The sequence below is a fragment of the Neolamprologus brichardi genome, chromosome 20, assembly GCF_056152115.1.
Source record: "Neolamprologus brichardi isolate AB-2024 chromosome 20, ASM5615211v1, whole genome shotgun sequence".
NCBI classification, from domain to species: Eukaryota; Metazoa; Chordata; class Actinopteri; order Cichliformes; family Cichlidae; genus Neolamprologus; species Neolamprologus brichardi.
The window spans coordinates 3,411,852-3,428,487 of NC_142123.1; the positions used below are offsets into that span (position 1 = coordinate 3,411,852).

General features: G+C 42.3%; 3 protein-coding genes across 7 annotated transcripts in view; 1 reads left to right on the top strand and 2 right to left on the bottom strand.

The window, feature by feature from the left end:
- Positions 1-1,678, bottom strand: part of scn8aa (sodium channel, voltage gated, type VIII, alpha subunit a) — a 54,005-nt gene extending 52,327 nt beyond the window's left edge. For 4 of the 5 annotated variants that reach the window (XM_087834470.1, XM_087834467.1, XM_087834471.1 and 1 more), the window contains exon 1: positions 1,338-1,678. The gene's annotated coding sequence lies outside the window, so the exon portion shown is untranslated. Of the gene's footprint in view, positions 1-858; positions 1,302-1,337 lie in introns of those variants that run through there. The other variant, XM_087834468.1, reaches the window with a different exon arrangement.
- Positions 1,679-2,252: 574 nt separating this feature from the next.
- LOC102793534 (transmembrane protease serine 12) lies at positions 2,253-7,216 on the top strand. The gene is made up of 5 exons (XM_006785594.2): positions 2,253-2,390; positions 3,390-3,573; positions 3,703-3,980; positions 6,076-6,218; positions 6,305-7,216. The coding sequence occupies exons 1-5, from the start codon at positions 2,318-2,320 to the stop codon at positions 6,542-6,544; spliced, it is 918 nt and encodes a 305-aa protein (XP_006785657.2). The 5' UTR covers positions 2,253-2,317; the 3' UTR covers positions 6,545-7,216.
- Positions 7,217-8,725: 1,509 nt separating this feature from the next.
- dip2ba (DIP2 acetate--CoA ligase B (putative)a) overlaps positions 8,726-16,636 on the bottom strand; it is a 46,800-nt gene continuing 38,889 nt past the window's right edge. Inside the window, exons 31-38 of the mRNA XM_087834338.1 lie at positions 16,468-16,636; positions 14,387-14,557; positions 14,115-14,176; positions 13,942-13,999; positions 13,739-13,813; positions 13,392-13,566; positions 13,005-13,128; positions 8,726-12,909 (exon numbers count right to left, since the gene is read on the bottom strand). Of these exons, the coding sequence (XP_087690464.1) occupies positions 12,657-12,909; positions 13,005-13,128; positions 13,392-13,566; positions 13,739-13,813; positions 13,942-13,999; positions 14,115-14,176; positions 14,387-14,557; positions 16,468-16,636 (1,087 nt within the window). The 3' untranslated portion in view covers positions 8,726-12,656. The remainder of the gene's footprint in view (positions 12,910-13,004; positions 13,129-13,391; positions 13,567-13,738; positions 13,814-13,941; positions 14,000-14,114; positions 14,177-14,386; positions 14,558-16,467) is intronic.

Genomic DNA, 16,636 nt, shown 5'->3' on the forward strand with positions numbered 1-16,636 from the left:
GCGAGGCTGGCGCTGTCCGCTTCAGCACCGCACGAGCTCATATTCATACACGTGCGCGCGCACGTGAGTGCCTACAAAAAAAAGGTGCGGGGGGGTGCACACAACCCTCCGTTCTTTTCTTTTTTCTTTTTCTTCCCCGACACCTTCAGGCCTCTAGTTTATCCTTCAAATCTCCTCAATTATTAAGTCGTGGTGGCAACACTCGTCTCGTTATCTGTCCCATCGGCTGCTGCTTATGTTTAAGCCTAGCAGTGCGACCAGTGTCACACAGAAACGGAGAACATTCTGGCATCTTCTCGGTCAAATCAACTTGTTTCCTAAAGGTTTGAATTAGAGAGCCACTGCGTTTCCAATCTGAGCTTCACAGAGAAGCTGTGGGTTATACTGCGCAGTGAAGTGGCCCGCTACAACCAAATTGGCCAAAGCTGTATTGCTGCAGTGGGAGGTTTACATGTTAAAAATTGTCACGCTGAGGTAAGCGCAACCGTGGATCAAAGTCACGAGTGTGGTGTCGATGTAAAAATAACAATCAGGTACATTTTGTCCTCCCTGTGAAACAGCAAACATGGTTTTGTTTTTCTTGGGGTCTTTTTGTCCTCTCCGGGATGTTCTGTGCGCTTTTGCGCGTTGTCTTCAAGGATCTGCACCACACCCGTGAAGCCATGTCGACTGCCAAATCAATAAGGCTCTATCTGTGCACAAATAAGCCAGGCTGCGAAGCTAAAAGTAACACACAGTCTGCACCACGGCGTTAAACACGACGATTAGAAAACAGCAATGCTCGTGTCACGCCAAAATCACCTGGAGGAATGCAAATTTCCCGTCTGTCGGTGATGGGAAGAAGATCGGGCTACTTACATAGCATCAGCCCCTTCTTGAAGCCTTGTGGGGTTTCAAGTGCATCATCCTTTAGTCCGGAGGATATAAAGAAAAAAGCCCAAATTAAAAATAAAAACCTACAAAGTTTTCTGGGCTTCGAAGAAGTCAGACGGCGCCCTGCCTGAAGCCTAACCTATGAGACATTTTCTCCTCCCTCCCCTGTTTTCTAATCAGTACCTCCGATCCTCGGTGAAATGGTTAATCTGATAAATTCCGACAACAACTGGCTGTTAAATATATTCCCCCCCTCTTCGCACTGGTCCAGCCGGTAGATGCCCATCGAGCGCAGACACCCTGTTTCGTCGCGCTCGCTCCCCCAAAAAAAGATGCGGGGCAGTGTGCAGCTCTGCGACATTTAGGCTACGCAGGGATAGCCTACCGACGGAGAGAAAATCTGCCCTCACCTACCGACGCGCGCCAGGCTTTCCCCCCAACGGTTACAAACGAAGGATACTCACTTCGTAAGCGTTACAATGAATCCAGAGAGCCGTTGCAGGACTGCAGATGTGAAAAAGCTCGGGGAGAAACTGCGGTTGTCGCCATATTGTTGCTGCTACCTTCCCCCTCAGCGCGAGCGGTTTTCCTGCATAATTGATGACTCTCAGCAGAATGTGAGGGAGTGTCGGAGAGCGCGTTTCGTAAAATCGTAAAGGTCATTTAGGCCCGCAGACTCCAAACCCCCCCAGTGAGCGCCTCACAGCACAGGATCAGGGATGATCCATGGTGAGAGACTGTGCGCAGAAAACACGCTCAAGGTTTTTCTGACAAAACGCATTGGCTCACTGTGTGAGCAGTGTGTGTGTGCAGTGTGTGTGTAGTGTGTGTGTAATGCAGGAATTTATCATGTGTAGGCATTCAAATAGGGGAGGCCACTACATGTCTGAGATATGGGGAGAAAATAATAGTTTCTTGAAAAACATTAAAGCTGGTGAGTGTATGAAAAGACAGTTACGCACACGCGCGCGCGAACACACAACTGACGCCTTAATTGTTTCTCTTTCTCACATGTTACACATCAGTGTTATAAACATTTGTTCACTTATCGTCACATACTTGCAAATATATTATTTAAGCCGAGCACCTCATCTCCAAATGACTGTTTTCACTTACAGGCCTCCTCCAGCACTTCGCCCTTTAATAGCACAAATTGAAATGCAAATAGGCAGCTCTTAATCCGCTAACCTGCCCTCTGTCTTTTTGCTGTTACGTAATGCGCGCGCTCGTGTGTGTGAATCAATGCAAACGGAGCCTTAAAATATATCAAGAGCTTTCACATTTCTGTAGCGTAGCTGCTTTTCCGTTAAAACTTTTTTTACGCAGATCAAAAGAGCTGAACGTGCACCTGACGTCATCGGTGGTCGGAACAGTTTCTGTTTGCGATCAAAAATACACATATATGTTTATATATACATTTATGAAGGAAAAGAGTTGAAACTAAATGGAGTTAAAAGGTTTTCTCCTGTGTCTGAACGTCTGCTATTTGACTGCATTATCCACTTCGCCACAGAAGAGTGAGTACCTGCAGAAGGTTTAGTGTTATTTCTTCTTTTCCTCCACTTTTTAGTAAAGTATTCAGCCAGTTTTTGATTATCAGTAACTTCAGATCCTGTTTTGCAGTGTTTTTTGGGTTTTTATTTTTAGCAAAGCCCCTCTTTCTTGGACCCGAGTGTTATTTAGGTGAAATTTTCTAATGAACTAATATAAGTTTTGTTTGGTTTTAAACAGGTGTCTCAGTTCAGCTTTTTGAGATGATGGCTAATATTGAGCAGCTAACTTTACTGGGTCCATGTGCTGACTGTGACTCAGCACTTTCCCTGATAAACATTTTATTTGTGTTATGATATGATGAGGTCTCAGTGAGACTCAGTTCACTTCCTCGCTGAAAATGTACTTTCTTTGTTTCTTTACTAACAGAAAGATTAACTAGCACATCACCCGCAGTTTTGCACCTTAAGAAAAAATTAAACCATTCACCCACTATTCACTATTATGTGTTATCACAAAAGCAGACAAAAACAACTAATACAATTTTATTCAAATTTTTATATTTTATATATATTCGTTTGGTTTCTATCACCACTGTTGTCACCAAAACCTATATAATCATTGGCTATTTTGGATGTCTGTTGCGCTTTGAAAATTATTCGGTAGCACTTTTTAGTACAGCTCGGCAAGAATGTGGTAATAGGGGGTGAACAAGGAGAAACAAGCAGGTAACAGTGTAAAAATAGCAGGTTATTATAGATGTTGGATCCCTCTCAATAATCCAGTTAAGGGGATATTACTAGTATCCAAGTAAAGTCCAAGTAATTAAGGTATGGTTAATGCTATTATCATTATATGGTAATAGTGTCCTAATATGTTAAAGCGTCAACCAGTACTCCAATATTATTATGAGACTACTACCAATATGACCTGTATATTTGAGTGGTGAGTAACACTAGATGTGTTTTTCACGTTAAAATGAAAAACACATTTAAAGTTTAAAACCTTTTTATAATCTTCATTAGGTTGTGGGGAACGGCCTCTTTTTGGTCCTCCAGGTGATTCTCGGATCGTGGGTGGCCGGGAGGCTCCCAAGGGGGCGTGGCCATGGCAGGTCAGCATCCAGATCCAATACAGACACCTCTGTGGTGGCACTATCCTCAACAGCGTCTGGGTGCTCACTGCCACACACTGCTTCTACCATCACATGTGAGTCCCTTAAAAGTAACAGTTAGGGCACTTTGCACAAACAATTGGGGTGGGGTGGGGGGTAAACGCTGAGAGAGTCTGCTTCCATTTACGTATATGTTTTTTTTTACTCTTTTCTTTTGTGTGCAGACGGATCGGCCTAGGCTATTTCCGTGTGGTGGCTGGACTAAATACGCTATCTTCTCCAGGAAAATACGCCCAGGTCCGCTCCATCAGGGGAGTGAAAATGCACGATGGTTACAACATTATCACATCCGATAACGATGTGACGCTGTTGCTGCTCAGCTCGCCCTTTAAGTTCACCAACTACATCCAACCTATTTGCCTTCCTGGTGATGTGATCAATGAGGCCATGCTCAACCTCAGCCACTGCTTCATCAGTGGATGGGGAAGCACCTATTACAAAGGTGGGAAAGGCCAGAGTTACTATTTTAAAATAAGAAAAATTAGTATTTAGTTTAGGGCAGGGATGTCAAACATAAGGTCTGGGGGCAAAATTGGAGCCAATAAGGCCCATTTTTGGAAAAAGTGAATGATAAATTTTTGGACTTATTTTTATAAGTTTTACAACTTTACATGCTGACAAAGACCAACAGCCACACCCATTTATACTATATCAAAGGAGCTAAGTAATAGATGACAAAAAAGTTTGTTTTCCATTTTCTACCATAGAAATTTTAGTTCAACAAAAGAACATTTTTGAAAATTAATAAAACCTGTTTGTCGTTTTTGTAAATAGGAAATAGGAGAGTCTGTACAGTGAGATAGCAGAACTTTTTCTTCAATTTTACACATTTATCAGGTAGAGAAACAGAGATTTACTACTGAACATTTACTTTTTATCTTTTATTAACACATCTGAATGTGGGCTCTGCCAGCTCCTGGCAACACAAGTCAGATGAAAGGTTAAGAAAATGATGGAAATAGCTGAGTTTATTGATGTCAACCAAAGCATGCAAAAAGTGAAGGGGTTCTGGAGTATTTGCAGCTGTATTATCTGTATGTCCGGTTTTAGAAGTCATCAGTGCAGCAGACAAACTTCTCATCCTCTGGAAGTTTAATGTGAGAGCAGGAAAAGTTTACAAAGAGAACGATGAGAAATTTTAGTAAAGGTGAACTTAACATCTACTTGACTATTATGTGGCCTTTCATAGGTTCTTATCAACAGAGATGATGCACGTTGCTGAGCTCGTCTTAGCCCTGAAGCCTACCTCATAAGATGAAAACTAGAAAACTTGATGTTGTGAAGCTGGCATGTGTTGAATACCAAAAAGATTTGCCAGGGCAGTTGATCTGGCTCTTGAAGATTCTCAAGAACATCTTGAGATCTTGAAGGCTGCTACTCAAGATACAGCCCGCTGGTTTTCAGAGGATTGTGTAGAAATCCAGAAACTTCTAGAAAGTCAGAACCAGCCTTCCTCACAGTAAAGACCAAAACGCAGAAAGAAAGAAGAAAGAAACACTTGGAGTTCCCGATGCTACAAAAAGAAGGAGAAGAATCGCAGATTCTGTCAGATAAGAACGACTCCCAAGGCTTGTTTGCTGCACTGAAGGCAAACTGTGGTGACGTTACACCGGTGACATCTGACAGGAGATATGAAGGACACCGCTGAGTGATGAAAGGAACGGTTTTAGAACCTCTTTAACACAACTTCAAGTCCCAGTTAGAGCTCGGCTGTGTATGTCCATTTCAATGGATGAGCCATAGAAAGCACTCAAGGAAACTAGGAAAAGTTGGGTATCAGGTCAGGCTCTTATATCTCTACAACAACTCCTGGAAACAGAAAAGATCACACAGAATAGAAAGAAAGAATCAGTGAAACACCATATGGAGAGACTCTGAAACCTGAGAAGTGCCGAATTATCAAATCAGGTGTTCATGCTGCACAAAGCATTTGTTGACCAGGTTACAGTGCCTCACAAATAAGGTGGCACATCAGCTTCGAGTTGGGCGGTCACTCAGTGCAACAGATGTGGAAAACTGTCATTTCTAGGGCAGGTCGCACAAGTGTGGCTATCACAGTCTAATCTACAACTGAGTCACAATGGGCTGCTAGTCACCTGTTTTTGAATATATTATATCATGTAGTGCTTTTAAATCTAAACTACGGATCCTTGAGGCCAAGTCCATAACATGCAACTGTTTCAATTAGATTGATTGTCATTTTAACTCACTTTTTTATTTTTATTTGAATTTTATTGAATTTTATTTTATTTTATTTGTATTCTTTCACTTATTGTTGCATGTGTGTTGTTGCTGCCTGTGTTTGAGTAATTTCTGTAACTGTGAGACACCTGCTGCTGCCTATCTTGGCCAAGTCTCCCTTGAAAAAGAGGTTTTTAATCTCAATGGGATCTTCCTGTTTAAATAAAGGTTAATAAATAAATAAATGTAGATACTGAAAGCATGATTTTTTCCCCCTGTTTTTAAATGTCACTCTCACATTACGTCACATATATTAATAAAGTTTTTTCAAAGCATCTTTGGTGTGTGAACTGCAGGCCCGCAGACGAACAAACTGCAGGAAGCTGAGGTGGAGCTCATCGACAGACGAACATGTAACCGGGTCACCTGGTACAACGGCATCATCACCGAGAAGATGATCTGCGCAGGACTGGAGAGCGGAGCAGCCGATTCCTGTCAGGTGCTGATCCTTGGGTTTTGTTTTTGTTTATTAAGTCACTACGAGCTGGTTGAAAGAAAACTTCACGCTGTTTGTGTCTGCTTCAGGGTGACAGCGGGGGCCCGCTGCAGTGCTACAGCGAGAATCAGGATAGGTTTTATCTGGTTGGCGTGACGAGCTTCGGAGATGAGTGTGGACTTCCTCACAAGCCCGGGGTGTACGCACGAGTCAGCATTTTTTCAAAGTGGCTGACTGCGAGTCAGACAGCGGCAGCAGCATCTGCTGTCCACAGAGCGAGCACGGGAGTCATCGCAGCTCTGCTCGCTGCTGCTTCGACGCTGCTCTGAAACATCCAGACTGGCAGCAATAAACATCCAAACTAAAGCAAACGGCTCTGAACGCCACGCGCTTATTTTTTCATACACGGTTCATAACAACAACCCTGTTAGAGCTGTCAGAGCTTTTTTAAAGGCACAGGAGAGCCACATTTCTGATTCAGCAGCTTACTTTGGAGTGATGGTGTAATTTGTTGTCAAGCCAGAAACGCTCTGATTGTTTCACATGATATCTGTTTATTCATTTTCTTTGTACAGCATGTAAATACAGACAGAGACACACGTATGTGATGACATATGCTTCGTCTTAAAATGAGCTCACATTTTTTAACACGTTGCTTTTGTTATCAGTAATAGAAGAAGAAGTGCTAATAATGGATGGTTTTTATTTCTCTGCTGCAAGGAGTCGTTTCCTTTGGAGAGACGAGTCCATTAGAAATACGACAGCTGTAATATGACTGTGAAAGGCAGCTGCTTCCTTGGAATTCACTTTATTCGTGACATTTCCACAACAACTTATCTTGCTTAGATTATCTCATAGAGTTTTTAAGGCACTCAGCAGAAGAGAGAAGAGCTTTTAAACTCCTGAGTGGGTACAAAAAAGATGTCAGAGCTTTTATTTATTATGAAGACCAGAAGTTTCCTTTTTTTTCTAATAAAAGCTTTAAAACATCCAGAAAAAAACTTTATTAAGAGTGACAGATTGTATTAAGTTTAATTCCTGGATTAATGGCACGTCTGTAGGTGATTATATAAACGTATTAAGCCTGATTTAGAGTTTCTAGATGGTGTTTTTAAGAAAGCTTTTCTTTTAAGAAACACGTTTCCAGTGTCTAATAAAACTAAATTATTCTGTTTCAGAAATCTAATTATTCTTGCATTAATATATATAAGAAAATAAATGAATAAAAAAGTAACTAAATACACAGCTTCTTCCTTTCTGATACTACTTTGTTACACTGCAATAGGCCTAGACTGCTGGGGTCTTCCCATGATGCCTTGTTTCTTTTTCACTTTCTTTGTGTTTCCACTCTGCATGTAATCCTGACTTATTATCAATCTCTGGCTCTCTTCCACAGTGTGGTTTTATCGCTCCCCCTGCCCCTCACTCCTAAACGGGCGTAGCAGAAAGCTGCCCCTCCCTGAGCCAACCAGAGGTGTCTTCCTGTTAAAAGGGAGTTTTTCCTTCCCACTGTCGCCAAATGCTTGCCAGTAGGAAGTCGTGTGATTATTAGGGGTGGGGGAAAAAATGGATACTGTGTAGTATCGTGATATTTTGTTTGCTAATAATGTATCGATACAGGAACAGCAGAAATCGATATTTTGTTACAAAAAAGGTTTTTGTGCTCTGACTTCAGAGCATGTTGATCCTTTTTCTGAGCAAGAATCCTGACATTCCTTCACTGTCCAAATGTGTTTAACTTTTTTTTTGGCAGCAATAAACATGACAGTTTATTACAGTTTTATTTTAATTTAAGACATGTTTTATTTTAATTAAGTTTAAAACTTTTTTATTTAATGTAAAATTATATGTTGTTTTAATTTACTTTCAAATTCTTCAGTTGCTGAAGGGGCTGCATAGTTTTCATAAACTGCATAGTTCAGAAGAGCTATAATTGTACCAGATGGTTGATTCAGTTAAGTTGGACTAGACTGTAATACAAACCGTTCAGTTTGTCAACAATAAAACTGAAATGAGAGAAAGACTGAGTGTGAGACTTTGATATTAGATAAAATGAATATTGATAAAGTTTACCTTTATGTACAGAATCTGAATATCGCAAAATATTTTTAAAAAATTGCAATAATATCGTATCGTGCGTTAAGTATTGTGATAATATCGTATCGTGGGATGTATGGTGATTCCCACCTCTAGTGATTATTGGATTTTTCCTTATATATTGTCGGGACTTTAATATAAAGTGGTTTGACGGAACCTTTGTTGCAATTAGTTGATCATCAATCAACTATTAATTATTTGTTGGTTCAAGTAAAGAAATATCTGATTTTATTAGATGTGAATATTTGTGAGAAATGCAAAACTGAAGTGTGGCATCTTAACACCCCCCCAACACACACACAGAGCAGAAACACTGACACCTGCTGGAGGGAAGATGCCATTTTCTTTCTTGTAACAGCAGCTGGTTGCAGATAAATAAGAAAAGAAGAAGAAGAAGAAGTACAAGACAAGTCTGACAAAGCAATTTTTTTATTATTTGACATGAAACACATCCAATGACAGAGTGACAGTGTTTTTGTCAAGTAAGACATGTTGTTGTTGTTGTTGTTAGAAGTTATCGCACCATTAACCAGTTGAATGTCTTTGCTGCAGCTCGACGATGCATAGTGAACAGACAGTTGCTGAGGTATACATTGTGGGCCCTTGAGTTTGTGGGGTTTTGCGTGTACGAGTAAAAGATCCTAATTTCATTACCTCGCAGGTGCATTTACATTTTGTGCTTAGGATAACTTTGGAGGTTTGAAATGTTCGCCATTCGTCACAACACAATATGAAAACTCACATAAATATTCAGAGCGCATCATCCATCAGATCCCGAACTGATGATGATGCAAGTATGAGTGACTGAAGACATGTTGGCATGGAAAAAGAATGACTCGGTTTCACACAAAAGGGCATCTTCTTGTAATGACACTGGAGAACAAAACTGTCAACTTTCCCTTATTGAATAGCACCAATGTCTATTGAAAAGGCTTGAAGGCCAACATGAAATTATAAAACTTTATTAAAACTTGTCAGAGTGAAACAGTAGCGACAAAGCAATAATCACACAGCAGCCTCAGAAACCTCAGAAGACGCGTGACTCCAATTTCACCGGCACGCACACACGCCGTCGGTGTCGGTCACCGATTGAAACGTGGTTTAATCGACGTGCGACAAAGCCGCTCCTACATCAAACCAGCTGCTTGCAGATAAAGATTGCATCAGGAAAATATTGATGAAATCCTTAGAAAATATATTAAAATTCCAATTTTGGATGGAAAGAGTAAAAATACAGTGGAGGCGACATTAAAAAAAAGAAGAAATAAAAAAAAACAGGTTTACCATTTTGGGAAAATTCTTACAAAAGACAAAACTTGTTGCACCATAAAAGCCAAATATCACTGCTGAACACACACGCGCACACACACACACTCACACACACATAAAATGATATTGGGAAAGTGCACGTTTGTTCCTGCCCACTGAAACCTTTTTTTGTTGCGTGCGATGTGGTAACCTTAAAATAAAAACAATGCAGAAAATGCTGTCAAGTATGAAAGATCAAGTCAAGTTTTTTTGTTTTGTTTTTTTTTTTTTTATCTACAGATTCATTTTCATGTACACATTAACACCAGTAATACAGTATTTGACCTCTAAAATACAGTATACAGACATCTTTATTACTTCACTTTTTAAAGGAGGGTTCTGCAATTTTTAAAAAATCTTTTGAATCACAGGTTTGTTGCGGATTGTTCCCAGTTCATTTTCTTTTTTTTAGTGTTGCCCACGTTCAGGATTAATGGGTCTGAGTGATGACGGTTATGTTAAAATCAGAAAGGTATGAGCACGAACATAAAACACCAGCCTTCCTCTTAAAAAACTTCTTTTTTTTTAAATGTATGTGTGAGTTTTGAGCTACAAACTGGTGTCCGATTTCTCGCTTAGAGTCGGTGAAACAGTTCTTTAAATAAGCAATAAAAGTACAGAAGTTCCACAGGTTTAATAAGGCAAAGCTCCTCATTCTTGATTTCTTTGTTTTGCTTTTTTTTTTTTTTTAATTCGATGGTCCATTATCGTAAATGTCACCATGGTAAAAGGCACCGACTTGCCTTCGGATTTTCTACATTTATCTAATCAGCTGTGACACTAAATGAAACACGTTCTTTGATATAAGGTGGGAAACTACACACAGACTGAAAGCTAGCAGCTCACTTCAGAACCTCGGACCAAGCCAGGCGAAGCCGAACAAAACGGCCCTTGAACACAGAGAAGTTGGACCTTAAATTTTGTTTAGCGTTTTTTTGGTCTGCTATTGTTTTCAGAGCCTCGAGTGCCAAACTCCAGATTAAGCCTCCGATGTATTAACATCCATTAAAGCCACATTAGAGCTAAACATTTGACTTTATAAAGAAATTTGGCGACTTCACCCACAAAAAGAAAACCTTGAAAACTTCCCTCAACTTTCTAATTTGAATCTCTCCCTGGAAGTTCCCCGTGCATAGCTCAGCTGCAGGAGCCTGGATTAAATTGGCCTTTGCTATCTCTCCTACTTTCCTAAGGTTACCAAAAATGTCCCTGCAAAACTGCCAGACTGAGCAAGCTGGTTGTCATCTACAACCCAAAGAACAAACAATAGTTTTCAGCTGATGAGTCCACAGCATCCAGGCCCAAAAGCTGCACATCACGGCAAATTCTACTGTGAAGCCTCCCTGTTGCACTTGCTGTGCCAGATTTGTATCCCTGAGGTGTTTTTCCTCTTCAGCAAAACTAAATCCAGTCTGAAATGTGTTCAGTCTAATGCACCAGTGAGAGGTGCATTAGCTGTCCTGGGGTGCACAAGGAGACCACACTGAAGGAGCGATCGGACAAATTTCAAATCACGTCCGGTTAGTTCTTCTCATGGGTGAAGTCACAAAAGTTTGTGAGATTTTTTTAAAGAAGATAAATACCCGGTGAGAAAAACGACACATTCACACAGAGACACCACTGTTCTCAAGATATTTCCTTAAAAACAAAACCTTTAGATGAACCAAACGCTCATCTATACTGGCTATAGCTACATTTGAACAACACAAGCAGTGCTGTCATTTATAGTCATATGTATTTATTTCTTTACAACATTTTAGCTGACAGATAAAGAGTGAAGAGAGTTAACTGCAAACATGTTAAAAGGAGAAGAGAAACAGAAGGTTGTCTGGGAATAACTTCAGAACATTCTCGGTCTCCCTCATTAACACCGGGTACTTATTTCGTCTTGTTGAGCGCCGGGAGGCTGTGAATGCTTTTACACGAGAGGCACAAAAACTGTGACAAAGCCTGAACATTCAGCATAGGCAGCGAAATAACTGCTGTGAGAATCCTTGGCTCGCGAAGCTTGTTTTCGTTTCGTTTCGAGCCCGCGTGTAGACGTCACCTGCGCTCCCAGCTGGCATGCACACCTAAACACAGACTATAGTTTCCAAAGTTGTTCTGAAAATTGGCGCTTTTTAAAAAATAGATTAGTACTATCACAATCATACGAGCTATCTAACCCACCGACTCCTACTCACACCGAAGATGAAGAATCTGTTTCATCTTTACTACTCGGGTTCACGAAGTCTTTCTTTTCCCACACCAACGAGTAATTCGAGCATTTTTTTTAAAGATATTTTTTTGTTTTGTCATCGTCGACACTAAGTCTGCCAGCAAACATCGCGTGTGATGGAAAGTGGACGCCACTGTGCACCTGGTGGGCAATTGTGTCAGGACTGCCCGCTGTGGGCTGTGCTTGCTTGTGGCGCTTTTAATACTGATGTGGATTTGCTCTTTTTGACAGCAGCAGGCATGAGGGGTGGGGGAGGCAGGAGACGGGAAATCGAGGTGCGAGGACGTAAAGTGCAAGGGGAGAAGTTCCAGTGCACCTTCAAGATTAGACGGGTTTAAAAAAACAGAAAAGTCTGACACATGAGCATGCATGGATCAGGAGGAAAGCAAAAGGATAGAAAATGAGGGGATTCCATTCTTCTCTTTCTGGGAGTAATTAAAATATCCTAAAAACATGAGTTTGACGAGGGAGAGGTGTGTGCAGGAAAAAAAGGATGATGGGATTTCTCCCAGTCGACACGTGCGTCTACCTCTCAGGAGCAGAGAAAGTGTCAGGCCCCACAGTAGAAATCTCAGTGAACCTGGACTGCAGCAATCGAGCAGGTGGAAGTAAAGACAGAACAGTTTCTGAGAGGGAAGCATGTTGTCGTTACAGTACTTGAGTTGTTTCTCGCGTTCCCACGCCGTTTGGCATTTCCAATGAGTGCGTCTGAGGTTTTAACTTCGGGGCTGCTACTGTACACGTCCCCAAAGTCCTCCTCCCTCGTCGTCTGTTCTCGGAGCCTGGCTCAGGTTTCTGCATCAGTTGGTGAAGGGCGTTCACATGTTGTAGGCCACGTAGATGGGGTCCAGTTGGTCAGCCAGGAAGGAGTCTCGTAGATGCATCCTCTGCTTCTCTCCCCGGGAGTTGATGGGGATCACCCCCGGGTCCACGATGACCACCACTCCGACGATGAGGTGGTGCTCCTCCAGGACCACGTTGGTGACGAGTGGCACCAGGTCCAAGGCCTCCTGCTCCGAGCCGCTAAGCTCCGCCACCACCACCAGCAGGTTGGTCCACGTAAACACGGCGCTGCGAAGCGAGAAGTGGGAAACGTTCAGGTTTCTGCTACCGTTTGCTACGAGGATCAGCAACGCCACGTTAAGTGCACATCTGCTGCTCCTTACCTCTCTGCGATGCTGCGGTGGGCGCGGGACACGGACGTCTCGATGTCGATGGGGTGATAACGCAGCCCCCTCAACTCCAGCGTTTCATCCAGGGATCCCACCACAAACAAGGCATCATGGCGATCTGTGGCGGGGACATAAAACTATTTGATTATTTACAGTTCCTACAATATAAAGTGTCTTGTTTTAAACATCTGGCCACAACTGTGCAACCTGTACCTTTAATAGATTAATAGATTAGGGTCCAATGTTGTGATGCATTTGTGATGAGAACTTTCAGTACAACCAAGCATTTACGTTTTAAAGGGTTCAACACCAATTGCTCCTCCAAGTCATTATTACATTATTACAATGTCACCAAACATCTTTTATCAAATGTCCTCTCACCTCCACTTGCATCCAGCAGCTCTGTTCTCTTGATGAAACCCAAGTAACTGGTCCTGGCCCACAGAGTTTGGGGCTCCCCAAAGCTGAGCCTGGTGTTGAAGTGGTCTGCCTGCAGGCTCTCCTCCCCATAAATGGTGTAGTAGCCACTGGCATTGTGTGGGCTGTTCACCCAAATCTGCACAAAAAAAAAAAAAAAAGACTTTCTGAATTACTTTGGCTGCTAACTTTTGACAAGAAGAGAGAAATTTGACTAAAAATCAACATAAAATAAATCTTTTGACTGTCGCCCTCTTCCTTTACTCCCTGCCGGTGAAATCGGAGTTTGTGGCACATGTTTGCGTACTCACCTCACCAAGATGCGAGTCTCCCAGTGGGCCTCTGGTCTCTGGGTTGACTATGATGACTCTCACTCCTGGTAGGATCTTCGAGGAGGAAATGAGAGGAGAATTTCACTTTAAGACTCCTTTAACCAACTCTTTTAGTGCTCTGGTTCTGTGGCCACAGTGAGCATCACATAAGTGAGTTTTACCAGTCAGTGATCAATACTTACAGTGCCCGACTCCATGAGTGGAAGACTCTGTGGCGCTCCTCTTTCCACTAGCCTCACCCTGAGGGACACAGAGAAAAGACAAGCCTGTCAGGCTTTCTGTTGTTGTCCACCAGCTGCATCACGTCACTAATGTCGTTGCCTTTGTGCTGCTTTATGAGAGTCTTCAGCCTTACCTGTCGTGACGCAGGGACTTCATGTCAACATAGACAGTGGAGGGGTCTGGTCCAGCAGTGCCCTAGTGATACGGGAGGGGGGGTAATACATTAAAAACAAAGTTTTTTAGCTTACAGAACATGAATAAGTTATTATCATAAGTTATTAACATTCAGTACATCTCCTTGTGCAGCTCAGATGACATGGATTGTTATTTTTGTTGAGCAGAACCCAAAAAAAGCCTGATTTGGGTCAAAATGTCCTCATAAGACTGCATATTTGCGAAACCAACCTGAAGGCAGATGGCTAGGTTGACCCTCGAGCCAAAGGCGGTGCTGACGGCGCGAGGTGAAAGGCCGAGGTCTTTGAAGAGCTTGGAGAAGGACTGCGTGAGAGCGAGGCGAGGACGCTCCTCTGCTATCACCACACAGCTCCGCACGCACGACAGGTTCAGACCGCGCGCCTGCAGACACGAACGGCTAAAGGTCACTCACTTTTAACAGGTGTAGACGGTAGCTTGACGCAAACATGGACTCTGCATTACTGAACATTTTCATCCAAAGTAAAAGGAAAACTGAATGAGGACAGATAAAGGATAAAATAAAGATAAGCACAGACGGAGACAGAGTGATTTTAAAACAGATATGATACATGTAAGGCCCATAACGCTGTAAACATACAATCTACTTAGGCTACGTCCACACGTACACGGGTATTTTTGAAAACGGAGATTTTCCGTTTTATTTTTTGAAAAATAATCCCGTCCACACGTAAAGGCAGAAATGAAGGAAAACGCTGCTAGGAACATGCCAAAACAACAGGTGGCGCTATATTCCTAACCGTGTAGAAATGTTGGCCAATCAGAAGTCTAGAAGCCTCGGTGGGAAATAGTAAACAAAGCTGGGGCATAGAAGCAGAACCGCGTCGTATGTGTGGAGGGACAGTAACTGTGTGTATATGTAAGCATTTAAACACTGCAGAGAGAACAGTTAACAGTAACAGTATTGTAAAAATTCATTTCACCGAAACAATAACGTGGCGCACACTGTGACGTCAAAAAAAGGCGCACATCTTTGACGCTGCGTTTTCTCCGTTTTTCTTTGTCGGTGTCACTACCCGATCCGTACCGGAAACCCGATCGGTACCCCGCATGCGCAAATCTTACGTCACTTCCTCTCTTTGCCAACATTGCGACATTCAATATATTTGAATGATACGGTTAGCGCCCAGTTAGCTCCTAGCATTTCTCAACAGCTCTGCCTCCTTTTCGACTGCCCGGGACATTTAAACAATGGATAATCCTATACAAACAAATTCATGCTTTTCTCCTCAACAGAGAACGTTCCCCGATTGAACAACAGCGCCGTAAAATAAGAAGAATGGCGCCTAATTACAGACTTAATAATATTGATTTAGCAATGTGTCACGTGAAGATTCATCAGCCAGATTAAGTGTTTACTGACAATTGACAGTGATAGCGGACATCATCATCACTATTCCAGTCAATCCTCTCCTCACAGACAAGCATAAACACACTCGACTATCACTAAATCAAATTTAACACACGTTTGTAATGACGCCAATTCATTTTACAATGGGGTTCATTCGCTCGGTCAGCAGGTGGCAGTATCCTCGTACACTGGGGAGTACACTGCCATTAAACAAACAGAAGAAGAAGAAAACATCGGCACATGCGCGGTACGGATCGGGTAGACCCGATTTGTACGGTCCGACTTTGCACATGCGCAGTAAGGATCGGGGAGTCCCGATCCGTAACTATCTTTTTATTTTTCGTTTTTGTCTACATTGTACTGAAATGCTTCATTATTGCAAACATTTTAAGATATACTTATTATTCTTAACATCTTAACAGATACTCTGACCCGTAACTATCGTAAAACGCTTCGACCGGAAGTAGACACCTTTCGCGCATGCGGGGTACCGATCGGGTTTCCGGTACGGATCGGGTAGTGACATTCTTGTCCGTAAATGCAAAAACGGAGTTTTAGAAAATATCCACCCTGGCCGGAGTTTTTAGAAATCTCCGTTTTCAGTGACCGAAAACGCCGTTTACGTGTGGACGAAAGGTGCAAACGCACAGAAAAATCTGCGTTTTCAAAAAATACCCGGGTACGTGTGAACATAGCCTTAATTAGCATGCTAGCTCGCTGGCAGGTGATCAGTCTGAATGAATAAGGTGAATCATTTTTTAAGCCTGAGACAGGTGTTTATTACTCTGCTTCACAGCAGTAATATTTTCTGTCATAAAGTAATTTATCACTGTGTTGTTTGTCAGAGTAACAACAGAAATGACAGCACGGTAATCTGAGAGGAGGAACCACATTTGGGGGATTATGCGAGTGTGTTTGTGACCTTCAGCATCTCCGTCTGGGTGCCCAGGCCTTTGGTGCAGAGCTCCATGACAGAATACGAGCAAAAGGTGTCTCTGATCTTGTACTGACTGAGCGTGCTCAGCCACACGGGCAGCGAGCTCTCCAGCTCCAGGGGAGGGATAAGGATGGACTGGTGACCTGAGTAAACA

Excerpts from the sequence above, each read along its gene's own strand:
- LOC102793534 (XM_006785594.2), top strand. The coding sequence starts at position 2,318 with ATGGAGTTAAAAGGTTTTCTCCTGTGTCTGAACGTCTGCTATTTGACT. Across the intron at positions 3,574-3,702 it reads CACTGCTTCTACCATCACAT|ACGGATCGGCCTAGGCTATT; the intron begins GTGAGTCCCTTA and ends TTTTGTGTGCAG. Across the intron at positions 6,219-6,304 it reads GAGCAGCCGATTCCTGTCAG|GGTGACAGCGGGGGCCCGCT; the intron begins GTGCTGATCCTT and ends TGTCTGCTTCAG.